This window comes from Ovis canadensis, chromosome 11 (assembly GCF_042477335.2).
Source record: "Ovis canadensis isolate MfBH-ARS-UI-01 breed Bighorn chromosome 11, ARS-UI_OviCan_v2, whole genome shotgun sequence".
Classification (NCBI taxonomy): domain Eukaryota; kingdom Metazoa; phylum Chordata; class Mammalia; order Artiodactyla; family Bovidae; genus Ovis; species Ovis canadensis.
Genome location: NC_091255.1, coordinates 43,023,658 through 43,048,661, shown reverse-complemented (window position 1 = coordinate 43,048,661; position 25,004 = coordinate 43,023,658). Strand labels below are relative to the sequence as shown.

The 25,004-nt window shown below is 60.3% G+C and overlaps 1 protein-coding gene across 3 annotated transcripts in view; it reads right to left on the bottom strand.

Annotated features, from left to right (window-relative positions):
• Positions 1–268: 268 nt before the first annotated feature.
• TOM1L2 (target of myb1 like 2 membrane trafficking protein) overlaps positions 269–25,004 on the bottom strand; it is a 72,653-nt gene continuing 47,917 nt past the window's right edge. Inside the window, exons 4-16 of one of the 3 annotated variants that reach the window (XM_069542996.1) lie at positions 24,620–24,769; positions 22,808–22,942; positions 21,769–21,903; positions 20,916–21,032; positions 16,057–16,190; positions 13,941–13,989; positions 13,605–13,728; positions 12,873–12,990; positions 11,967–12,042; positions 9,899–9,964; positions 5,630–5,689; positions 4,134–4,170; positions 269–3,570 (exon numbers count right to left, since the gene is read on the bottom strand). In XM_069542996.1, the coding sequence (XP_069399097.1) occupies positions 3,422–3,570; positions 4,134–4,170; positions 5,630–5,689; positions 9,899–9,964; positions 11,967–12,042; positions 12,873–12,990; positions 13,605–13,728; positions 13,941–13,989; positions 16,057–16,190; positions 20,916–21,032; positions 21,769–21,903; positions 22,808–22,942; positions 24,620–24,769 (1,350 nt within the window). In that variant the 3' untranslated portion in view covers positions 269–3,421. The remainder of the gene's footprint in view (positions 3,571–4,133; positions 4,171–5,629; positions 5,690–9,898; positions 9,965–11,966; positions 12,043–12,872; positions 12,991–13,604; positions 13,729–13,940; positions 13,990–16,056; positions 16,191–20,915; positions 21,033–21,768; positions 21,904–22,807; positions 22,943–24,619; positions 24,770–25,004) is intronic. The other 2 variants (XM_069542994.1, XM_069542995.1) reach the window with 2 other exon arrangements.

Genomic DNA, 25,004 nt, shown 5'->3' with positions numbered 1-25,004 from the left:
CAGAGACACAGAGCAGGCCTCTTTCGGGGCCCACGGCACCTTTCACAGGGGGACACCCTTCCATCCACAGAGCTTGGGGCCCCCACACTCTGGAAGCTGCTCCCAGACTCCCCTGGCATGGGGCCTTGATCTCATTCCAACTGCCACCCCCGGGCAGAGTGAGCAGGGCAAGCTTTCCCGGCAGCACGGAGGCCCACGCTGCCTCTGCTTAGACAAAGCCGGAGGTCAGCTCTGGCAGGCCCGACAGAACAGAGATCGCACAGCAGCAGTCTGTTGGTTTGTTTATTGTGGAGTATTTTACATGCAAGATCCCAAACTAGACAGACGTATCTAGGAGAGCTCGTGGGTAGACAGACGCTCTGGTGTCACTGACTCACCCTCCAGTCCTGCTCTGCCGGCAGAGACAGACAGTGACAGACCGCTAGGCTGGGGGATGCCGACAACAAACCTGAGAACCCTCACAAATCAAGTGCAAACTCGAGGGAATAAATATTCACCCCCTTTCCTCCAGGAGCACCTGGAGAGATGCCATGAGCCTTCTGAGTTGACAGCTATTCTCAGGGCGCCCCAGGGACAGGAAGGGCTGAAGTTGGGCATGGGAGAGGCGAGAGGCGAGGGCCTTGGGTGTCTTCTGGGTGGTGAAGCTGGCTATGCCCACAATGGGGACAGGGACAGGGGCCCGGGCCTGGGGACTGCCAATACAAAAGGCTCCACTGTCCTCCACAGGGTTTCTTCCTCACTGGTCCACAGCCCCTGATCCCTCCGGAAGGCTGGGTTGGACTGAGTTAGAAGCGTGCAGAGGTCAAGTGGGGCTGTGGTGGCAGGAAGGAACAGAAGGAGCTGGAGTCTGGGCACCTGCTGCCCCGGGTCCTCACTCGCCCCACCTCCCCAGGCTCCCTTCTCTGGACCTCAGTAAGGAGGGGAAGGGCAGGGCGCCGAGGTGGGATCCAGGGCCGACAGCACGGTTGATCACACTGAGGGGCTGACAGACAGATGGGAGGACAGATAGCAGACGGCCACCTTGCCCTCTGGCCTGGCCAGTGAAGAGCCACTGCAGCTCTGAGGCCCTTGTCCTTATGCACACAGATAAGCCAGTCGGTCACATTCCCCCGGGGGTACTGGGCAGGGGCTGCTCTGGAGCAGGCTGGCCAAAGGCCCACCACTGCCTGGGCACATGAACTCAGTGCTGTTTGCTGCTGCCCACTGATCAGAGAGGCAGGAGAAAGGGGTTAGTTTTCACATCTCAGCACACAACACAGAAAAGGTTAAACACATCCCCAAGAAAATATTTTGACAAAATAAATATTTTAACCTATAATCAGGTATAATTAGTGCTTATAAGGAATCCCAGCAATAATTTAGTATAATTACATACTGGATCTGCGGTCTCTAACACTGGTGGAGGCTGGTGGCTCGGAGGGTCTCACTCTGCTGGGCAGAAGGCTCTGGCCAGGGTTCCCTCCTGGGAGAGGGGCCCGAGGGCCGAGCCTCCCAGACAGAAGGGAACCAGTGAGATGGGCCCGGGCACCTGGGGCCTCAGGACGGGAAGGGCGAGCAGCACCCGTCCTGGGCACCTGCTTCCTGGGCGTAGTGGGGGCAGGTGGGGCAGGCTGCTGTGACCTGATGGGCGAGCGGAGGGGTAGCTCCAGCCAGGACAGCTGGTGAGGCCACCATCACTCACCACCCTAGTGGCTTGGCCTCTCTAGACCGGGCCTGGCTGAGCAGCTGGAGCTGGGGACGGCTTTGTGGGGTCTCCCCGGGACAGGCACGTGCTCCTGCCACACCATCCGCCCAGGGACCCCCGGTAGGCTGGCCCCTCCCTCAGCTGATGCTAGGCCCGGCTGCTGTGACTCCCGAAGGACTGACTGACCACCGGAGGCCCACTGTCCACCCTGGGCTGGCAAGGCAGGCTCCACCCCACAGAGACACACCCCCAGGCTACACTAGAGGCCTGGGGATACCAGCTGGAGTGGCCAGGCACAAGCAGGCCACCTACCCTGCAGCTCATCAGCTGGCTTCGGACGGTTCAGCATCCAAGGCTAACTGAAGACGGGAATGGGCAGCGGGGAGGCGCAGTGTGGAGGCCCGGCCGGGCAGGGTGCAGCAGGCTGACCCAGATACACGAAGGGGCATCCTCTGAGGAGCTGGGGTGTGAGGTGCCAGCAGGACCCCAGGCCTCCCCTGTGGAGGGAGCTGCGAGGGGGCCAGGCCAGGTGTTCCCCCAATGGCACCTTGGTCTCCACCACACCTGCTCCTGCTGGAGCCCCACACAGCCCCCAACCCCTCCCTGAACGCTCCCAGAAGACCCCAGCTTTGCCCTGATGCTGGGGAGTGCCTGTTAGAGCTCTGAGCGGGGCTAGGGCTCCTGGGCCAGTGAAAAGCTGCCCGTGTGCTCTTCTGGGCACCGGGCAGCTCAGGCTAGACCAGGCTGGGGCCAAGTGAGGACCCAGGATGGAGTGGGGCTCGCCAGTGCCCACCCCCCCGCTGAGGTAGCCTGAGGGGTCAGGCTTCAGGACAGTCTGTGGGGGAGGCTGAGGCCTCGCCCAGGAGCCTTGGAGCTGCGCTGGCCACTGGGTCACTGCGATCTCACTTGGGGTCAAAACCGCTTGCTGCTGTGGGCCCTGAAGGTGGAGGCAGAGGCTACCCTGGGCCAGGCTGAACGAAGCACATTCCGAAAGGCGCCTAGCTTTCCCAGGCCGGCCAGAGCCAGCCCTCACCGTGCAGGCCCCTCCACAGACGGGGTGGCATACAGAGTGGTGCATGGGGGCAGCGAGGCCACTGCCATGTTACCTCTGCAGGCTCTGCCCACACCGGAGCCATGGGCCCGTGGCAGACCCCTTGGTCCCAGCTCAGCAGTGGGCCTGGGCTAGCAGTGGAAAGTGAAGAGGGTCAAGCAGGTGGTAGATGAGAGACGCCACCCGCGGGCACCACAGAGCCTACTGAAGTGCCATCGCTCGTCAGGGAGCAGCAGTGGGGAGCGAGACCAAGCCCACGGCTGCAGACCTGCCCTTTCTGGGACCAAGGAGGGCACAGGAGGGCAGGAGAGGCCTGCTGAGCTGGGCATGGGGCTGGGGTCCGAGCCCCTTCTCTGTGGGTAAGTGACCAGAGGAACCCCAAAGGGCTGGCCCTGCCTGGGGCTGGGCCAGCCACCAGCTTTTCCTGGAGGAAATAGGCAAGAGGGAGCAGGAGGGCAGAGGCTGAGGGTCTGCAGCTGCAGCGACATTGTCCCACCTCTCAAAGAAAAGGTGGCTAAAGCTGGGCCCAACGAGTGGGAGGCCTGGGAGCAAACACAGTGGTGTTTCCATGGAGACACAGCAGCGCAGGACCAAGTAGGGGCGGGGGATGGGAGAAGTGGCCAGAGCCTGGTGTGGACCGGGGGTGAGAGGTGACCTGCCATGGGGGGCCCCAACCACAGGACAGCTCACAGAGCAAAGAGGGCATCCTCTGACCGCTCTGGCTTCTTCCGGCCTGAGGGATTCGAGGCTGGGGCTGGAGTGTCCGCTGGGGGAGAGGGGAGGCTGGGAACCATTTCAGCAGCTTTGGCCCTTTCTTCAAGGAATTTATCGAACTCTGCAACACAGAACAAGGCTCAGCAGGGATGGGTAGGGGCTCAGCTGCCACGCCTGATCCCACAGGGGAGGGCCCCTTTCTTCCTCTGACACCACCAGGGCAGGCGGGAAGCCCAGCCACAACCCAGGGGGCGTGAGGGAAGCGGGCAGCTATGACTCTTGCCCCACCACTGACTTGGTGCCTTTCCATCATCCAGATCGGCTTTGGTGGCAAGGCAGGAAGAGCTGGAGGGGCAACTTCCTCCTTGACCTTGGCAGGGACCCCAACCCCGGCAGGGCTCAGGGCCTACAGAGGGCCCCAGACCGGCACCCGCTGTGCTGACTGCATGGCGTGTGTTTTGTCTCGGCTGCAATGACCATCCGGAGGTGGGGGGCAGACCAGTCAGCAGTGCCACCGGTCTGGGGTCCCATGGACCTGGGATGGCCGATTGTGCCTGCTGGCACCTCCCACGTCAGCAGGTGACCTGGATGGACAGAGCCCAGGAGCGGGGAGGTGCCAGGGCGGCAAGGAGGCTCTCAGAGCCTGGGAAGGGCACAGCCACAGTGGGTCGGAGGCAGGCCTACCTTCGCTCGTGACGCCCTCCTCCAAGTCATCACCCTTCTGTGGGAGAGCGGAGAGAGGGTGTTAGTGCTGTCCATGGCCGCTCTCGCCCGCAGCCCACCCCCCAGGGCAACACCTAGTGACACTTCCTACTTCCCATCCTGAGTTCTGCAAGAGCATAATACTGCTCTCATCTTACTGGAGAAACAGGAACTTTTGTTTTTAAAAAGTAAAAACAAAAAGCTAAGGAGGCTCTAGATCCTCCAGAAAGGTCAGAAAGAAAAAACTGAACTGTGAAGTTCCTTCCCTGCTAAAACTCAGGGCAGGACCACAGAAGAGCCGGGAGAGGCCGGGCTCCGGGTGCCCCTCCACTCCGCGGACACTCACGGGCAGCTGCATGGCACTGGGTGGTCAAGGCCACGCCAGCAGCTGGAACCGTGTGAGGCCTGGAGACATGGGGGCTTGACCCCAAGGCACCCCAGCAGGGGGTTGGCTGAGCCCCAGCCTCCTAGGAGCAGCGCCAGTCTCTTCCCGTGCCCTGATTCAGACACTGAGGACGCTCTGGGCAGTCAGTTCTGTTTGGGGGATGTGGAGGTCACTGGGCCCTGCACAGACAGTGATGGGTGGTGGACATGGCCCCAGCCTCCTTCCTGCTTCCACCCCTGATCTGCCCTCGAGTGCAGGTCCCCCTTGTGAGGTAGGGGGCCAGGTGTGCCCGCCTGCCCTGTGACAGCAGCTATTTCTCTTCAGGCGTTCTCTTGGGAAGGACCTAATGGGTGCCTCTTCCCTCCTGGCATGGCCCCCAGGCAGCAGCTCGAGGGGTAGAGAGTGCCTCTGGAAAGCCTGTCTTTGGGGTTGGGTGGGTGGTGTGCTGGCCCGGAGCGGCAGGAGATCCTCCTAAGGTCTACCCTCCTAGTTGGGGGCCTGACAGGAGGCGACAAGAAACAGGAGATCAGGTGTACCCAGTCCCGTCAGCCATGATGTGGGCAAGCACCCCTTTCCATGGTGCATTTCTCCAACAGCCCCCCAGGGGATAACAGTGCTTGGCAGGGGGCCAGCACAGGGGCAGGGCGGGGGACGGGCCAACGCAGCCTCCCCTCTCAGAACCTGCTGCCATGGGGAGATGCATGACATCCTAACCTCCCTGCCCATCTCTGGAGGCAAAGACAGTGGCCTCTGGGGCCAGTAAAGCCAAGATGCCAGGCTACGCTGGGGAAGGGTGATGACAATGACGGAAAAATAAACACCCACTCACAACTGTGAAAATTTCACAATTAAAAGAAAAAAATGAAAACCAAAAAAATTAAAATTAAAAAATGCACAAAAACCAGAAAAATCCAAGAGCACACACCTGGAATCACAGAGTGACTGGGAAAAGTCAGGGTGCATCCTGGAGGCGCCTGCCCAGCCTCCCTCCTCCACTCCCCAGGGAGCAGCCCCTTGGGCCCCCAGGCCAGCCCCAAGGGGCCCCGGCCTGGGCCTCGACACTCCCCATCCAGACAGAAACGTGGAGTCTCACCAGGTCGGTCCTGAGCCACACCTCAATGTCGTCCATGACCGAGGGCTGCACCACGGGGATCTGCGGAGGCGGCAGGCAGCGGCCAGGCAGCCCCCAGCCAGGCAGGGAGACAGAACAGCGGACACGTCAGTGCAGGCAGCCCAAGGCAACCAAAGGCGCACAGAGCGGGACACGCGGGGCAGGCGGGCAGCAGCCGAGGGAGGCGGCGGGGAGGAAAGCAGCGGCTCTAAGAAGCGGGGCAGCGGCCGGGTGGGCGCGGGGAGGAGGTGCAGTACGCATTCTTCAGTGGATAACTTTTTGACTAGTGTGTCCACCCTTGGTCCCAGGGCCCCGGCAGGACAGGGAGGCTGCACAGTGGTCCATGGCCCAGGGTGGCGCAGGGCGCGGGGTTGGCACGGGTCTGGGCTCTGCTCACTGAAAGGATCCTGAAATTCGTCCTGGGGCATTTCCAAGTGAAAAGGGCACCCAGGCCTAGGGATGGCCTGGCCCACAGCAGCCCAGCACATTCCTCCACCAGCAGACACAGGCAAAAGCAAGCACTCTGATGATCAGAGGGACTGTAGGCTGTGGTCATCTGTGTGTCTCTTTAGTGGGAAAACTGCGAAGCAGCCTGAATGCAGCAGCCTCCTCTCGCTCCACCCTCCCCTCCCAGCCTTCAGCACTGCCTGTGGCCCCCTCCTCCCCCATCAAAGGGCACCTGAGAGCAGGGGAGGGGCGGGGGAGCAGGGGAGGGGGCCGGGGTCCTGAGAGAAGGAAGGCGTCCAACCATCGCCTGGGCCTTGCCCACGCCAGGGCTGCCTATGCCAAGGGCCCGAAAATCTATTTGGCTGGAAACAGTGAAGCTGCTGGCAGATGTCATAAGATAGTAATGTGATAAGAAGTAAGAGTAACCTTTAGTCCCCCTGAAGTCACGCTAATGAAACGTTGGCTCCCTGCCTAGAGAAACGAGTGGACGGCCCTTGACTGAAGTGACCTGTGTCCTCACCTAGGCTGGCCCATGAAGTACCTCTTGGGACCCACTCGCAAGCCCACTGTTTCTAGAAAACTCTCCAGCACTGTGTCTGCAGCTGGGTTCACACCAGGGCCACACAGCCAGGCTGGCAGACTCCATATCCGGCCTCCACAGGCGTTTCAGAGACGTGCAGGCCAACCTCCACCAGATTATTTGTATTTATTTGACCTACTGGGACCTTATGAATGCTGGAATGAAAAACCACCCTGAAATGACGATGGGGCTGAGGGACACGTGGTCCTTGCTCTGCAGGGCAGGCCGCCATGGGCACTGGCAGCACCCAAGGCCCCTTCCCTCCCGAGTGAGCAGGAGCAGGGGCACCCGGGGCACGACCTGCCAGGTTCATGTTTGCCAGCAGGGTTTCCACCCGACACATTCTCATGACAGGAGATGCAAGTTTTCATTACTGTGATTCTTCTAAGTCGGGATGCCGGCCTCAGGGAGGTCTCCTGCCACCTGCCACATTGCCAGAACCCAGCACGGAGAGTCAGCACGTCTCCAGGGAGAAACCGGCAACTCCAGCTGCTGGAGCAGGGGGTCCCTGACGCCCACCAGCCTCAGCCTGCCCAGGACGAGCAGAGAGACTCCTCAGGTTGCAAAGCTTGAAAAAAGCCACTAACGGGGTCATTGGCTTTAAGCCCTCTTTACTGTTCAGAATTGATCCCCTGGGCTCAGGAATCATGCCCTGTTTTCCCCTCTGGACCTATCTTGAGAGCCAGCACGCTCAGAAGATAAACACTGACCTGTGAGAAGCTCCTCACCCCTCGAGCTGGCGGAAGCAGATCTCCCCTCCCTGGGGTGGACTTGCCCCTCTCCAGGAGCTCCCTGCCTGTGGGCCCCGGCCTCATCTGCGATATGGGGCGACAGCTTCCACCACTCACCACCCTGGAGCCCTTCACTTCTGGGCTGCTCGTTCTGTATCTAATTCAGAAACCCAGGGCTCGGAGCCCTGGGCCTGACCCCTGACTGAGAGGTGCGGAGTAGGTCGGGTGGGTGACAGGACAGCTCACATGACCTTGGCATGGGCTGCGCTGCCTGGATGGACGCAGCGCCTGGGCTCACGAGCCACCTGCCACGTGGTTGATGTGGGAGCACTGCGCCAGGGCAAAGTTTCTGTGAAAACCAGGCGTGTCAGACACGCTGGATACTTGGCTGCCCTGTGAACAGCCCTGGCCGCGGGCGCATCCCCAGGCCTGAGGACTCTCAGTGTTCTCACCCTGAGCGACCTGGGCTCTGGCGTAGTCTGCGGGGAGCACCTCCTGGGCAAGGGGTCTGCGGAGTGTGAGGTGGAGGAAGGAGATGGAAAGGAGAGAGAAACAAAGGCACCTCTTATGAGGGGACTCTAATGAGGATCTGCACCCAGACTCCCTCACCCAGGAGAGCTAGATGGGCTGTGTCCTCAGCCCTGATCTGCACTGGCTGCTGGCTGGCGGGTGGCTCGCTCACCGGCCCAGGAGGGAGGGGGCTGCCACCAGCTCAGCCACTGCCAGGCACCCTTGGCTGCATCTGGGGGCTGCGGGTTCGCACAGGGAGCCCCGCCCCCGCCCCAAACCTGGAGCAGACTCTCTGCTGACCTACTGCGGTTCCCGCTGTGCTTCCCTGGCTCCCCCCGCCCCTCCCCACCCGTGTGCCCTCTGACCAGAGCCAGGAGAGGCAGGAAGACCCTGAAGCCAGATGGGGCACCTACACTGCCCCCCACCCCCCCAGGCAAGCTGCACCAGAAGGTTCTCAGGGCCTCTCCTCCCCACAGGGAAACCTATGCTGTTTCCAATGAGGCTGGAGCCAGTGGTGTGCCCAAAGGTGATATCCAGGGGCTGTGGACCCTCCTGACAGCCCACCCTCCACCTCCTCACCACCATCTACAAACCCTTGGTCTCACTCAATAGTACAAAAAGTTTCCAAGCAAAGAATTTGTACTCAGGCAGTTTGGAAAGACTTGGGTTTCTACTCTATGGGAAATAAGGCAAAGCAATTAATATACATTGTTTTAAAAAAAAAGAACAAACACACTGCAGTCAGACAGGTGAGATGCAAGGTTAGTTGTTAGCCTGGCTTATTTCTGAAGTCGGAGCCTGGAGCTCTAGGTGGGGCCAGGTAGGAGCGGCGCCACCACCGGCTGCCAAGCCACACTGCGCGTTGTGGGCAGTATCCTTTTTTGCAGGATTAACAGGTCCAAGGACACACTATGGATCCTCCCAATTTGGACAATGGAGGGAACATGCTCTAAGGAGTCCTGCTCTAAGGCCACTCACACGTATGGGTGGAGCCCCAGCCTGCCCCAAAGAAGCAGATGAGGGCCTGCCTGGCCTGTGTCTCTAAGGTTGGCCCTAGGCCTGGGGCAGCAAGCAGGGCTGTGGAGGAGTGGGCGATGACCCCGAATGTAGCTGGGCCCAGTCACCAGCTCCAAGCTGGACGGGCAGACACCCTGGTCCGAGCTGTAGTGGTCCTGCCACACCTGGCTCTGCCAGGAGACCTTGTGCCACTCACAGGCCCAGGCGTGCTGGCCCAGCCTGAACAGCCCTCCACTGGCCCATCCTGGCCCGGGCCCCACGAGTCAGTCCTGCTTCCTCCTGGAGTGTCCAGCGTTTTCTGCTCTGGCCCCATTGACACAAAGACCTCTGGTTTCCGCGGTAGAGACAGGTAGCCAGAGGGTGGCTCCGTGAGAGGTGAGCTGCTCTCTGCCTGGCAGGCAGGCTGGAGCAGGCGGCCTCTCTGTGCACAGACTCGGGCCACTTGATCATGAGGCAGGAGGGACCCTCCCAGGCTCTGGCTGCAGACGCCCTACTTCCCAGGGCTGACCGCCTGTGTGATCCCCGTGCCCTCGCCCCGGACTCCTCTCGTTCTGTTCCTGTCGTGTCTGTGTTTCTTCAGGGGCTGCAGACCCTTCCGGGGGACACGGCGGGCACAGACCCCACTGGCTGAAGACGGCCACGTTCACAGCAGGGGGCCCCCCGCCCCCCAGGCAGAGGCCACAGGACTCGTGCTCATCCTGCAAAGTGAATACTGCCCAGAGCTCCAGGGACAGTGAAGGGGGAAGGGCCCTCCCCTCACTCCTGCAAATGCCCGAGCTCAGCAGAAAACCAGAGCTGTGTTTCTGGGGCTGGAAGTCTGTGGCTTAAGGAGACAGACAGGAGGGGGAGACTGGGCACCCGCCGGGGTGGGGGGTGGCCCTGGACTGTCCGACTCACAGGGGCTCAGCAGGCGACAGAGGGAAGTGCTGGGGGGACAGGGGGTTAGCGCGGTTGATGACCGCTCACCATTCCTTGGGCTATGAGCCAGCTGTCTATGGGCTCCAGGGCGGAGTCCCCACCTTTACCTCTCTTCTGGGTCGAGGACAGAAACGTCCCAGAAAGGAAAGTCACAGCAAGACCCATGGTAAAGAAGGCAAGAGCCGGTGCCATAGAAACAGAGAAGCTAAGTCACCGAGGAGCTGGACCCAGCACCCCACCCCCTCCCAAACACCCCTCGACTCCTGCATAAAAGAAGGAGTTAAGTACAGGGCATCCCAACACGGCAGGGCACGCTCAAGCCTTGTCCCCACCCCGGGAAACCTCTTGAGGCCAGCGGGGATGCCCTCCTGCCTGGGACTCTTGGGGTCACCAAGGGGTGACGTCACAGAAGCAGCTGTGACATAATCATTTCTATTTCTTCTCATTTCTGCTTTTTTTCTTCTTTTTCCCCTTTCGGTTACCTGCGTGCTCCTTTTCCAACTCTTAATGTGAATGCTGAATTTGGGGATATTGCCTTTTTACATAGTAAAAGTATTTAAAGTTAAGACTTCTGATTTGGATGTACTGTGGAGGTGCGGTTACACAATTTTTCCCCTTTTGTTGTGTTCTTAATTTTACCCTTGGCCCAGTTTTCATTTTCAGGTCAGCACTGTTTAGAATATGAACAACAAAACCTGAAGTACAGGCCTGAAGACGCATGTAAGTGTGTGTGTGCACGGACACACCCATGGACACAGACATACAGACACACACAGAGACAGGGATACCCACACACAGACACACAAACTCACAGACAGACATGGACATGCACAGACAGGCATATGCCCCCCCACAGCCGCACGCACACACACGCACACACACTGCCCATGGGAACCCTGCTCCCATGCCCTCCATGGAGCAGCACACATGGGGAGCAGCCTGTCTCCCGCAGGTGAAGATGCTGACAAGACGGAGGCGGCCAAGCCAGGCACCCGCCTGCCTAGGGTGAAGGGTGAGAAGCTGGCCACGTTCCTGAGCTTGAACCTCAGGCACTGGTGCTGGGACACACCTGGGCTGGGGGGGCAGGGCTGAAGGCAGAAAGGGAAGCTGACCAGGCCAGCTTGGCTGGGGGGCCAGGGGAGGGGCCTCACCAGCTCCCTGGGCCCCTGAGTTAGGGGGAGGCGCCCTCAGCAACAAGAGATGCTGGACGGTGACCACTAGAGCACGCAGCAGAGCTAGCCTCAGGGGTCTGAGGGGGCAGGGCATTGAGAGCCACAGCCGAGCTGGCACTCTGGTGCCCCCTAGGGGCCGGTGAGCAGAGATGCATGACTCTCACCAAGCTGCCTAAACCAGAAGGGACCAGGGGAGCAGCTTTCCTGCAGACAGCAGGCCACAACACTGCTGCCTGCTCTGGCCACCTGGACAGGGGCTGCTGGAGGCCAGGGGCTGGCGCTGAGGAAGCGCTGCCCCTTGCCAGCCCAGGACAGGCGTGGGCAGCTGTTCTGGGGCTACAGTTCGCCCCACATGCATTCATTCACTCACAGCGACACGTTTCTCAGTTAGGCAGAAAGAGCCATCGCGGCATCTGGGGCCCCAACAACCCGACTTCCACCCTCAGCGCTGCCCATCCCCCTGCAGCCCAGCTCCCCAGCCAGCCCAGAACTCCAACCCCCTTCTGATGGAACAGGTGGGTGGGCCTACGGGACCTCCTATCCCTTCCGTGAGGGTCTCACCTATCAGGGTGCTCCCCAGCCCAGGGCACTACAACCTCTGGGGACAGATCTTCCCTGACCACAGGAACCCTGAGAGCCCAGAGCCACCTCAGGGGGCACAGTGGGGCTCCCAATCACCCTCTGCAAGGGTGCAGCCTTGCCCACTGCCTACTCTCGGGCTGCCCTCGAAGTCTCCCCGTCTCGGGGCCTGTCTCCTCCTGGAAAACTGACACCGGGGTCTCCCACAAGGTGGGGGGACTCCATGAGCTGATGTGGCTCACCCAGGTCTGCCCCTCTGGCCTGCTCCCACTGCCATCAGCTCTGGCTAACTCTCTAGCCACCTTCACCACCCACCCTACCCCCCGGCCTTCCCTCCAGGCAGAAAAGCAGGGTTCCACACCTACCACTTCGGAGCTCTGTTTCCGACCACCAGCTGCCACAGCAGGTACTCCAATAGCCTGGGGGTCCTCGTAGGTGGGCCTGGGACAAAGGAGCACAAACAGGGAAGTCATGGGGATGGATGAGGTGGACTGGTCATCTCCTCTGGCCACAGGACCTTCCTCACGAGTGCTCGGCAGCCTCGGCATTTAGGCTGGGGTCGGAAGGCAGCTGAAGCCAGGAGGTCCAGCTGCTCACTCCCTCTGCATCTCAGTGTCCCCCTTTCAAGTAACAATATGAGGCATCTCTAAGGCTCAAGGACAGGGTGCTGCAAGGGAGCAGCCATATGAAGCAGAGCAGCGACCTTGGGGGCATCTGACAAGTGAGGCGGTCTCTTGGTCTAGGGTCAGGGTCTATCACTCATTGTGAGGCTATCTCTTCTACTCCCCAACTTCTTGTGCTGAAGATGCATCAAGATGCTGGGCCCTAGGAGTTGGGTCAAGGCTGAACAGAAGGGTCCCAGAAGCAGATGCAGAGGGCTGTGTGTTTTGGAATCAACTCCCACAATTCCACCTGGCTCACTGTGGTCAGAGTCGCTGTCAGGGAGGCTGCTCCCCATACCCCTGGAGCGAGGAACCAACTCTTTGCCTGCCTGCCACATCCTCTTGCCCCCCTCGCACCCCCACCCCCACACACAGGCGGTTTCTGCAACCACAGTGCTGAGCAGGGGGAACAGAAGAGCCCAGACTTGGACAGACTGACATGGCCAGGATGCCGGCCTCACGCAGCATCAGTCTCTCCAGCCAGGTTCCAGTAGTCAGAGTGTGAAGTCCTGGCCCGGGCAAATTAAAGGCCCCGCTGTGCTGGCCATGAGGCCAGGCCAAGGTCAGCCCCCCAGTGTCCCCAGAGCCATCAGAAGGGCCCCCGCGTACGGGTTGCGCTGCTCAGCCGAGGCACTCCCTCTGGTCTGGGCGAACACATCGAAGCTATCCTGGGGCTGGCACTGCTGCAGCGAGCTCAGGGTGCCGCTGACACTCTCCGTACCCAGGTCTGCACACAGAACACAGCACAGGTGACCACACATGTGGGCCTGACCTCGGGAAGGACCCCCCCCTCCCCAGCGGGCTGCCCCTGGTGGGTGGAAGTCCTGAGGGGCAGAAGGGTAACAGCCACAGCCCCACAAGCTGCTCCCAGACAAGGGCAAGCAGTGAGTAGGCGGGCCCTGCAGGGCATGCCAGGAGCCAGTCACAGTGGCCATGGACCAGGGTCCTTTATGTGACAAATATTACATAGGTGCCCACATGCCACCAGTCAGCTGCCGACCCTTCCAGGCCTGGTGTGGCCTTAGCAGCCTTCGGGGCCGCAGGTCCAGCACTTGAGGAGCTGACACCAGTCTGCCACCGTGGCCCGGCTGACGCTGAGAAGGAGATCACTTGGGCCACACAGGATGTCTGTGTGCGACACAGCAGCCACCTATCCTCAGGACCAAACAGCCTCCAGTTCCTTGGACCACCACCCCCCAACTCCAGGTTTCCAACAGGTTCAAACTCTAAGCTTAGGGAGAAGCCTTGAGCTGAAGCTGGCACAGCAGGACCCAGCCCACACTGCCCCATGGACCCTCGCTCCCCAAGGCCAGGAGGTGGGGGGAGGCCAGGGACACTCACCCAAGCCGGCGAGCTGGGAGGAGAGGGAAGATGGGGGTGCTGTGCTCCCCACAGTCGGGCTCACCACGGCTGGAGACCCTGGGCCCAGGTCTATGAGGTTGTCCTCTGTCACTTCGCTCAGCACCTGCCAGGCAGGAGACGTGCCGAACCAGAAGGGAAAGCCCACAAGGTCCCGGGGTTTCCCTGCACCTACCCACCAGGGATGTTCCCCTAGCCTCCCCCTCAGAGTTTGCTCTCCCATCACCCTAATATTTCAACTACAGTTAGGAAAACCAGAGGTAAGTTCAAATCCAGGCCAGTCTCCTAGCCCCCAGGCAGGGGAGAAGGAACACTCACCCCATTAGTGGCATTTTGAGCAGATCGGCCTGACCTGTATCGTTCGAACCTAAGGGGGAAGGGAAAGTGGAGTAAGGAGGGTATGGGGAGGTGGAGCCATGGTGCTCGCAGGCCCAGAGGCCAGTAGAGACCCAGGCTCATTCGGGAGCCTGAGAGCAGACACCCCGTACACACACAACTTTGTCCTGCCTGCCTCTGTGTGGCGGCGACTGGGGTGGGGGTCAGCCTTCCCATGGGCACTGCAGGAGACGGAGGAGGTGCTGGCTGGCACATCCAGGAGGCATCAAAGCACACCCTGGGTTCCTCTGGCTCAACTCTCATTCACTGAGCTCCTGTGGCCCCCCCAGACCCTAGGCGCCTCTGGGCCCTGAAGGGGCGCTGGGTCAGCCATCTTCCCTGGGGGCATCCCAGATCCAGATGAGAGCTGTCACCCTCCCTGTCGGGCAGCTCTGCTGGGGAGTGAGGAGCCGAGGTGATGGAGGAAAGGGTGGGGCCCATGAGCTGGCACTTGGAGGAGGAAGGCAGGCTCAGGCCCTAGCAGCTGCATGGGGGTCAGTCACCAGAGAGAGGACCTAGCCTGACCAAGGACAGACTCTCCTCTCCTGCACTCCAGGCATTCTGTCCCAGGCAGGGACCAGCATGGCAGCCCAGACACTGTAGACTAAGATCTCTTACAGCTGGGGCTCTGCTGGGGCTCCTGCCCCTCAGTGGTCCCCAACACATGCTGCAGTCACGCCTGGTGAGCAGGGATTCCGAGGACAAGCTGGGATGCAGTTTGTACCCAGTCTACACAGACAGGAATTTGAACCCGCCTGTAGCTTGTGTGCTGGAGCACCTCCCCCGTGCCCTCACTGACAGTCAGTCTTGTCAGAGACTCTCTGGCCAGGTCTGCCAGCCCTGTGTATTACTGTTACCCTATTCCTGAGATGCGTTTACCGGGTGAGACGCTCAGTCCATCGAGACTGAAGACACAGGAGACGCAGGGCAGGGCCCAGGACTCTGCGGCTGGGAGTTGAGCTTCCCCCGACCCGGCTCTACTCCTGTGCCTGCTGGCACTTGGGGCCCCGGATGGCCCCACATTCCTGCTGTGGTCGGCCTGTCACCCAACTGGAGGACACAGGGCCACTCCACTGCTGCCGCCAGAGTCGAAGCAGAAACAAGGCCCAGAGTTGTGGCACCCACAGCAAAACCAGCCTGAGGCCCAGATGCCCATTGGTCACATGGACCTTCTGTGATGCCAGGTCGTCCAGCCAGGGTCTGCAACCCGGAGGCCACCTCATTCTGACGGCAAAACACTGGCCTGGCCAAGGTGCTTCCTAGGGCTGTTGCTGCTGCTGCTAAGGCACTTCAGTCGTGTCTGACTCTGTGCGACCCCATAGACGGCAGGCCCACCAGGCTCCCCCGTCCCTGGGATTCTCCAGGCAAGAACACTGGAGTGGGTTGCCATTTCCTTCTCCAACGTATGAGAGTGAAAAGTGAAAGTGAAGTCGCTCAGTCATGTCCAACTCTGCGACCCCATGGACTGCAGCCTACCAGGCTCCTCCATCCATGGGATTTTCCAGGCAAGAGTACTGGAGTGGGGTGCCATCGCTTTCTCCAGCTTCCTAGGGCAGCCCCCTCCAAATCTAGGGTGGGAACACACTCACCACCACCTGCCTGCTTAACACTGCCTGGATCCCACACTTCTTCCAAAGGGAAGGCTCAGGGAAGGGAGAGAATATGCAGGTTTGCTACCTTGAACCCCAAACTGACTTGTCTGCAGGAGGAGAGAGACAGTGCCTGTGGCAGCAGCGACCGGTGGCATTCACACCCCTTGCCTCAGAGCCTCTAGACACTGACGTTGCAAAGGAGAGGACAGTCTCTCTTTCTAAATATGGGAAAGAGAAAATCTTCCCTGGTAGAGATTTCCCCCCTTAATTCTTTGCAGATTCAGGGGCTCCTCCAAGGAGCAGGTGCAGGAGCCAGGGGTTCCCGGCCTTTCTCCTTCCTGGGCCGGAGACACGGGAGCAGCTTGAGGCTCACGGAGGGCAGCACCTGCCTCCGCGCCCCCACCCCGCCCCCTGCCCTGGACTGCCCCGCCCCGGGCTCCGCCCCGGCCAACCCCCACCCCCCTCACCTCTCGTAACGCAGGAAGACATTGTTGAGGTCGTCGTTGACGTGCAGCAGCTCCTCCGTGACCTCCTCGTTGCACACGCGGGAGATGAGCTCCACCACGCGCTGCTGCATGGCGCGGCAGGTCCGGTGCAGCTCCTGAGGACATACGGCCCGGCTACCACGGGCTCACTTTGGAGGGGCTCGTGCCGACTCTAGAAGCCACCCCAGGGCCAGTGCTCTAGACGCCACCACAAGGCCGGGCGTGTGCCCGAGACCCGGAGGACCTCCCCCCACCCCCACGCCCCGGCCCCCGAGTAGATGAACAAGCGTCCTAATGTGCGCTCTGCTGTGCGCGGAGAACAACTTTACATAGACCGCTTGTAAAACCTGAGAACACGATTCCCTGCAGTTGCTTCCTCTCTTCAACAGAACATGCCAGACGTCACCCCATCACTTGGGACAGGCTACCCCATCCTCTATCCCCACGCATCTCAATGCTTTCTGGGCACCCGCTAAGACTGCTTGTGCCCTGTGAACACGCCCCACCTCAGCGCCTCCAGCATGCCCCCAGCTCCCCCTCACCTCTAGTTAGCAAAGCTGGGCTCCCACCCACCCCAGCGGAGGCGCCACAAGCTCAAGGAGAACAAGCCCCTCCAAGGACTGCAGGCAGTGGCTCCAGCACCGGGCACAACTGCCTGAAGAAGGGACAGCACCTGCCTGAAGAAGGGACAGCACCTGCCTGGAGAAGGCAGGACTGCAGTCAGTCTCCCCTGGAGCCCAGCCCCTGCGGGGTGTCAGGGCTACAGCAAGCAGTCCTGACCCTCAGCTGTCCCGGACGGAAGGGGGTGGAAGAAGAGGTGAAGCTCTGCCCAGAGCCCTCCCACGCCCAAGGCGCTGCCCCCCACCCCCCACCCAGGGTTCTGGCCCCGGCCACAACAGCCAGGGTGCCTCATCTGCTTCCACTTGTTTAATATGCTAGGGGTCTCTGTAGAGTTTTACTCCTGGAGGAAGGGTTCCCTGACCCTACAGAGCATTTGGGAAGCACTAGATGATTTCTGAAGGAGGAGACCCAAAGGTGTGCATTAGTGCCTGGCTCCTGTGGCCTTCAGCTGAAGCAGAGGGGGCGAGACAGCCCCCGACCCACTGGCAGGGCCTTGGATGCGCCACACCTGGGCCAGCACCCGGGGGCCCCTCATGGAGCTTCACCTACACATGGACCCAGATCAGGGGCCTCCTGGGGTCTCTGCAGAGAGAAAGTTTTATCTTCTCCTTGCTTCAAACTTTTAAGTTATTATCTTAGAAAATTACAAAGGAAAAGAAAGAGAGAGAGAGATTATATAAGTGAGAAAGACCAGAGCATAAAGATTTGTGCCACCATGGACACCTGCCGGCCACCCTCAGGGCCTCCAAGCGATCATCCACAGCCAGACGCAGTGGCTCCAGGCAGACCTTCCTGCCTCCCTACAGCTCCATGCCACCCAGACAGGCACCTTCTTCTGGTCCTGAGCTGAGACAAGGCGACCAGAGCCTGTCACCAGCCCCAGCTTAGACAGGAACGTCCTCACCACGGACAGTCTCTGTCTGGCCTCCTGGGTCTGGTTCGCAACAGTGGGATGAGCAGCTGGTCACCGCTCTTGGTGCAAACGCCCTCCATCCATCAGAGCACCTGGCAAAATATCCTTTTCCTGTCTAATTAATCCCCACACCTTCATCTTTTCTTCAAGGAACACTCTCATCCCCACCTTGCAGAACAACCTTTTAATCATCTTGCTAGGTTCCCAGGAGCAGGGAATGGGGTCCTGCAGATCTGTGCTCTGCAGGTGCAGAGGAGACGGAGGAAGAGGAAGTCTTTGTTGACGACAAGAGGGCAATAATGAAGCTGAACACATAGTCAACTAGGTTTCTCTGGAGAAAACGGTCCTGGCCATCTTGGTTTCTATTGAAACGAGATGCAAGAAGCAAGAGGGGATAAACCATCTGCTATTTGAAGAGACAATGTTGGGCAGGGAGCCTTCCAGGAGCTGGGGGACAGCTGTGAAGGAGTGCTTGTTCTGGGCACCACTGGATTAATTAAATGTTATCGCTAACTGCAGACAAAGCTGCAGAGGCTGGTGCGGGGGCAGAAGGGGCGTGGCTGTTGGCACCAGGATCCCAAGGATTCCAAAGGCTGGACTCCCACGTGCGACTGAGGGCCGAGCTCCAGCAGACAGAGGCAGAGCCTCAGGTTTCAGGCCCAGACCTGGAGCCCATACGCAGCCAGGAGACATGGCTGGAGAGCTCTCAAGGGAGATGGAGGTTCCCCAGCACTGCCTCCTGCTGTGAAACACCAGCGAGGGAGGGCGGCCGACCACAGCAGTGAAGGACTTGCCCCACAGGAGATGAACTCGTGATGCTAAGCTGGTGGGGCCGCAGGCAGGGGGTGGACGTGGATGAACAAGCATGCACAGCCCCACTGGCTCTGACAAGCTGCGCCTGGCCCTATGCTGGTGACTTCTCAGCTGCTTCCCAGTCCTTTGCCAGGGCAGCGATTACTCCAGGCTCCAAGTCACCAGCTCCTGGAAAGGCACCCGGGAACCCCTTAGCTGTGGCTCTTCTGCTCTGTCGAGCTGCTTCCCAAAGGCTATACGAATCCTGTGTTTGGAGGAGGAGGTGCTTCCCAGGCCTGTCATTGAGGATGTTCAGGAATGAGGGTGCTAGGCAAGCTGCCGTTGGGGGGCCAGCATAGGGAAGGGCTGGACCAGCTGCCAGCAGGTCTCTCCAGCCCAGAGAGAGGCCTCTGTGCTACTCCAGGCCCTGGCCTCACCATCCCAGGGGGAATCGGCCTCGCCTTGCCCACGTTGCTCCAGTCTCTGCCATTCCACAGGTCCTTCGTGAAATGCAGGAAGCCACTGGTCACCCTCCCAGATGCTGGTCGCTGCCGTGGTGTGCCTCGCTAACACCTTCTGCCTCCCTCTTCCCATGTCCTCCACCTCCTACCCAGCAATTTACACTCAAATCTGCAGCAGCTTCTGCTGGCGTGAACATCTGGGCTGATGACAAGCGCATTTATTCCCATTGTGAGCTCTGGACAGCTCTGCCCTGAGCAGTCTGGCTGCCCTCCAGCCCGACCCTTTGCCAGCAGACTGTGGCACTTTCCCACGTGGAGCCTTGCTGTCCGGAGCAGCCTTGACCCCCGGGAGACCCCGCCTGGCTGGCTCCCAGCTGTGGGGGAGGAAAGGAGGGGGGCATCGGGGACAGCTTGAAAGGCACAGCCAGCAGCCAGCAGACCTGCTCATAGCGCTGCCAGCTTGTGAGTCTTTCGTGCCAAGAGGACAGCCTCCCACTGGCACCCAGGCCCATCCTTACTGTTTGGTTCATAAGACAGCAGCGAGTGGGCAGGCTTGGAGTCAGAGAACAGAGGGGAAGGAAACGTCATGGGAAGCAACCTATTTTTGAAAACTGTGAGCTGACGCCAAGAGATCAGGTTCTGTGTGTCTTGGCTGACAGGCTTGTTTGAACACACACACATACATGCACACACACAGGCAGAGTGCATGCTGTCTGGTCGGCCCTGGCTCTCGTTTGAACACACACACACACACACTCACGCGCAGAGTGCATGCTGCCCGCTCAGCCTTAGCCGTCTTGTTTGAACACACACACACGCGCAGCGTGTGTGCCCTCTGCTTGGGGTTGGCTTTGTTCCACGGTGCCCGCTGCCAGGACCTCCGTTCTGCCCACTGCAGACCGGTCAGCAGGAACTTGGTGCTGACACAGGACAACGCTGTCTCAGGAGGCCCCTCAGTCCTGGAGCCTCGGTAACACCTGGAGGATCCCCTCAGGCCGCCATGTGGCTGGCACGTGGGCGAGCTGGGAGGCCCTCCACTCCGTGTCCAGAGCAGCCGGTGGGCCTGGGCCCAGAGAGATGGGCTGCCCACGGTTGAGTGCCTCCAGGGCAGGGACCACAGCCCAAACACCTCTAGGCTGGCTTCCCCACCCCCTCCTCGGGCGCTGGAAGGGGCACGACCAGCACCACTCAGGCCCAGACAACTGGTGTGGGCTGTGTGCCCTCCTGAAAGAGCAGCAGCGCGCCCACGGCAGGTGCGGTGTGGCCCTCAGGCACCAAGACCGGCCGCCCTGAGTGGGAGGTGTGGGAGGTGCTCCCGCGGGCCACGCCGTCAGCTCTGCCCTGCTGCCCAGGCATCTGCTCCTGCGGGAGACACTGCCTCACACCACGTTCTCCCCACCCCCAGAGGGGCTCCCCCTGCGGGCTGAGCTGCCGCCACTTCCCAGACACCAGAGCCTCTGAGATGGTGTGGGGAGGGCCAGGTCCCAGCTCTGGGCTCGGTGGACATGGGGAAGGAGCCCTGTGGGCCAGCCATACTCCTAGACCCCTTTCTGCCAGGTTCCTGGACCTGCAGGTGGCCAGTGGGCAAGGATATGAGCCACCCTGGCCCAAGGACCTCAGTATCACCCCAGATGTCTCACAAGGAGCCCCTAGGAACAGGAAGAGTTGACGGTCCCTGCACATTTGTGACAACATTGAGTGACCAAAACAAAACGTAAAATTATACACGTACTATCACCTCATATGGAATAAACACAGAAAAAATGTCTGAAAGAAAATTCACCAAAACCAACAGTGCTTATATGTGGACACTGGGATTAAAGGAAATCATTTTCTCCTTTGTACTTCCTTTCTTTTTCGATGGGTATATAGCCTACAACTGGCATTTTGTAACCAGGAAAACAGGTTTTTAAGAAAGAAAAAAGCACCAGGGACTGGCCTCTGATGGCCCCAGGATGCATGGGGCCGATAACGGGCTTCCCCAACTCGGTCCCTCTTAAGGATGGGCCCAAACCCTGAACCACCTCCTGTGACCCCGGCCCGAATGTCCTCACCTGCAGCAACTCCAGATCCGATGAGTCCTCCTGCCCAGGGACCATCTCAGTTAGCATCTCAGACATGACTTTTGTGTTTCCTCGAACAACATCCAGTTCACTCCGCAGCCTGGCAATCTGTGGGGCCGGGGAATGGTGGGGGAGCAGGGAGTGGTCAGCGAGCTGGACATGGCCTCTCTCATCTGCCTGTGTGGGGGTGCCAGCAGCTGGGTTCCCTGGGGGCAGCACCTGGATGGGGCAAGGGGGCCAAGCAGGGCATGCAGGGGACACGAGCCTCTCAGGCCCGTTTCTGTTCCTTCACATGCTAGTGAACGTGGCACCCAAGGTCCCTGCAGGGCTGGGGGCCTTGTCCAGGAACCTCACAGCTGCAGACTCTGGCCAGGGAATCAAGGTCTAACCACAGCAGCCAGCATGAGCCACACCTTCCCCACCAGCCCCCACCCAGGGAGGGGGCAGATCCCAGCTGCCAGCTCCCCAGCACAGCCAGCCAGTCAGGAGAGGGTCTCGGTGGCCATCCGCCTGCAAATGTGTCCACCTTCCCTTTTCCCAGGGCAGGGAGGCCATGTGCTGGCCATGGTCGGGTCCCTCCCACCTCTGCCTCCACAGCGGGTGGCCTTCTCACCGGGTAGATCTGAGCCTCTGCGGGCCACACAGGGTCATGACTGTTCACAGCTCAGCTCCTGCCTGATTCCTGCCCACCCTGCCCTGGCCATGTGCTTCCACTCCCATCCCCCCTACCCCCTCCCACTTCCCCACCCCCTCCTCCAGCTCCATCCAGAGAGGCCTGGTCTGTTTCCTGGGAGGGGACCGCAGACAGCTGGCAGGTCACCTGTGGCCCCAAGTGAGCAAATACCTGCTCAGAATTGGCAGTGATGGGGCCCGCAGTGCTCAGAGCCGGGGCCTGCGGGGCCGAGTAGGAGCCACTGCTCGTCCTTGGCTGCGACTGGGACTTGGGCGTGGTCGTGGCGGGGTCCACCTCCGGGACGCTCTGGCAGGGCAACCACAAAGCCTTCTGTCAACCCAGATCACCCATGTGCTGGCCTGGCACTGACCCCCAACACTGCCCCCACCCTGGGACTGCATGTCAGCCTGACCCCTTTGCCCCCCATCTCTCCTTCCCCCACTAACCTCTCAGGCACCCCACGCAACCCAGAGAGGCAGACCCCGCAGCCTGAGGGCTCTGGCTGCCCTCCCTCTGTCAGGACCACCACTGGGTCTGAGCAGAGGGCCCGCTGCTATGGAGGAGCCCCTCAGGAGCCCTTACGTGGTACCAGAAGATGACTTTTTGGCCTTTGCAAGTAGACTAATGTAAACAGTAATCATGCAATTTACCGACTGTCCTCTGTAATTATATGAACAATACCGTTCTGTTATTACTCGAAAAATAAAATATGTCTGTGTTCCCCACAAAGCACAGCCAGGGGCCTCGTGGATCCACGCGAGAAACGCTGGAAAGTCCAGGTCCCTGTGCTCCCTCCGAGCCCCTGATGGCCTCTTAACCTGGCCTGAAAAGCCTGAAAGCTCTTCTTTGCCCTGTGACCAGTGAGGCCATCAGCTCCTTGCCACCTGCAATGTGGAAGTGGAGCCAGAGGGGCTCGGGCCCCCAAGGAGATGCAGTCCCCACACCAGACACCCTGCTTGGAGAGCAGGCACCTGACCCTCCTAGGATGGAGCAGCCACCTCCTGACAGCATCCTCACTGAGGTCCCTGGGGTCACAGCCCTCATAATGGGGTGAAAACTGGGGGACACTGCTGCCACTGAGCCCCCACAGCCAGCTGTCTCCCTCTGGCGCTGCTTTATTGTCAACAAGAGATGCCCTGGAGCTCTAAGGAAGCTGCTGACAAGCTGAGCAATCCAGAGAATATCTGCAATGGGCTCCTGGGAGGCTCACCCGCTGCGGTGTGTGGATGGGGGACAGTGCATCCAGGTCGGCCATGGGAAACTCCACACCCTTCCTCTTCAGCTCCTCATAGGCATGCACAACCCCCGTGAGGTCAGGGCTGCTCCGGAAGGCATCGGCCCACGCCTGGAGGGGAGGACGGACCTGTTAGTGGCACCGGACACTCAGGGCTGCAGCCCAGCCACTCTGCTCCTATTGCCAGCACTGCCAGGCTAAACGCAAATGGAAACAAAGCACAAAAGCGAGTCCAGCACGGGGCGCCTCTTAGAGCAGAGACAAGAAACCACTCCCCCCACCAGCCGAGTCCTGGGCTGAGCCCAGGGCCTGACCACGACCGGCTGCAAGCCATGGGGGACAGGAGTGTGGCCTCCTCACTCGGCACGGGGAGGTCCAGGCTGACCCCCAGCTTCCTCAGCAGGTCAGGGAGCCCAGAGCCCATGCTGTCCGCCACCCGTCTAATGGGCAGGTGCCTGCAGCCAGGGCAGGAAAGCAGGAGCTGCCCACAGCGTCAGGGGACGTGTGCCCTCATGGGACAGTCCACAGGGAGGCTTAGCCACCAGGTTCTGTTAGATCAGACACAACCCAGAGAGGAAAGGACACACACGTCAATAGACTGCCACTCATCACTGGTTCATGGAACTGTTAATTTTTTTTTTTTAATTCTGTTCTTCAGAAGTTACAGAATATATCAAAAAAAGAGGTACCTCCAGAGGACACCTCCAAGAAACAGGCCCAGAGGAGGAGGCAGAGCTGCTCCGTTGCCAACTCTGTCACTGGCACAGGGCACAGCTGCCTCCCTGACTCCAGAAGGATTCCAGCCAACCCAAGGTCAGAGATCTGTCCCTCAACAGCTGACCACCAGAAGCAGCAAGGTCAGTTTCCAAAGAGACTCGCTCAACTTCGGCTACTACATCTCACGAACCATAGACCCTGCCAAGAGCCCGGCCTCCGAGGTCTGCTTGTCCTGTCTGCACCTTCAGGGACTTCATGCCCACGTCAGGACTCAGGTGGCAGGGCCACAGAGGCAGCACCGGCAGGAGAGCAGGAGCACCCGGAGCCCCTGTCTCCACCAGCTGCCCCGGTTGCACCACCTGATTCAAACCCAGCTCAGTCCTGCAACTCCACCTTCAAAACGGGCCAGCTTTTGGTCTTAGACCTAAACTTTAGGATCTCAAAACATCCCACAGCCTCAGTGGAGGTCGGGGAGAAACATGGGTGCGGTGGCTACTTCCGGCATGGCCTCCGCCATTACTTCTGCAGGAGGGCTCCCCCCACAGAAGTGATGTTGAAGACCTCAACTGTCCCTTCCAGTCGGTGACACTCCTCAGGGCACCTGCCCAACAGCCATCAACAGGCCCCTGAAGGCACTGGAAGGCAATGTGTGCCCAGCTGCTGGGTCAGGTCCTCTCTCCACAGAGCCTGGCCAGGCCCAGGGTGGGGCTGGGCTGCTCTCTGGGGAGACACAGGCCTTGGGAGATGGCCACGAGCCAGCGGGACCAGGAAGGAAGGCTAAGGACCCCATTAATTCTCTGTCTGCCACCTGCTCTCCTCCATGCAGGGTGGCTGTGAGCACAGGACAAAGTTGTTCAGGGGAAACTGCGTCTGGAGGGGATCAGACTTCCCAAACAAGCCACTAGGGCCACCTGCAAGTGCCCACACCTAAGGACCAGCCTATGGCTGAGCGGGTCACCCAACCAGCAGGGGTTTTCCAGAACTTGGTGGGGGTCTCAGACTGGCAGTAGGGAGGCACGGACCAGGCGCCTTTACAGAGGAGGTGGGAGAGGCCCAGGGCCACCGACCCACCTGGATGAGAGCAAGCACCTTGTCCTGCACAATGGTGGGGGGGCTGTTCTTGGGAGAGATGACCTTGACCAGGACGCTGTCAATGAAGTCCCGGTTGGCCACGAGCACGTGGAAGCGGTGGCCGCAGTTCTTCACACACGTCTCCAGCACCTGATGCAGGCAGGAAGAGAGATCACCACCGGGACAGAGGGGCAGCAGACAGCCACCTCCTGCCTGGACTGTCCTGCCAACCGGCTCCTCCAGAGGCAAACTCGAGCACAGGTGCCCCTTGCTGGCCAGGGTCCCTGGGCTGCACAGCAGTCAGAAGGCACCAGCTCTTGCACAAGAAGGATGCTGGGGTTTCAGTGGGGTCAATGACTGAGCGTCCCCAGAAACGAGCCTCTGA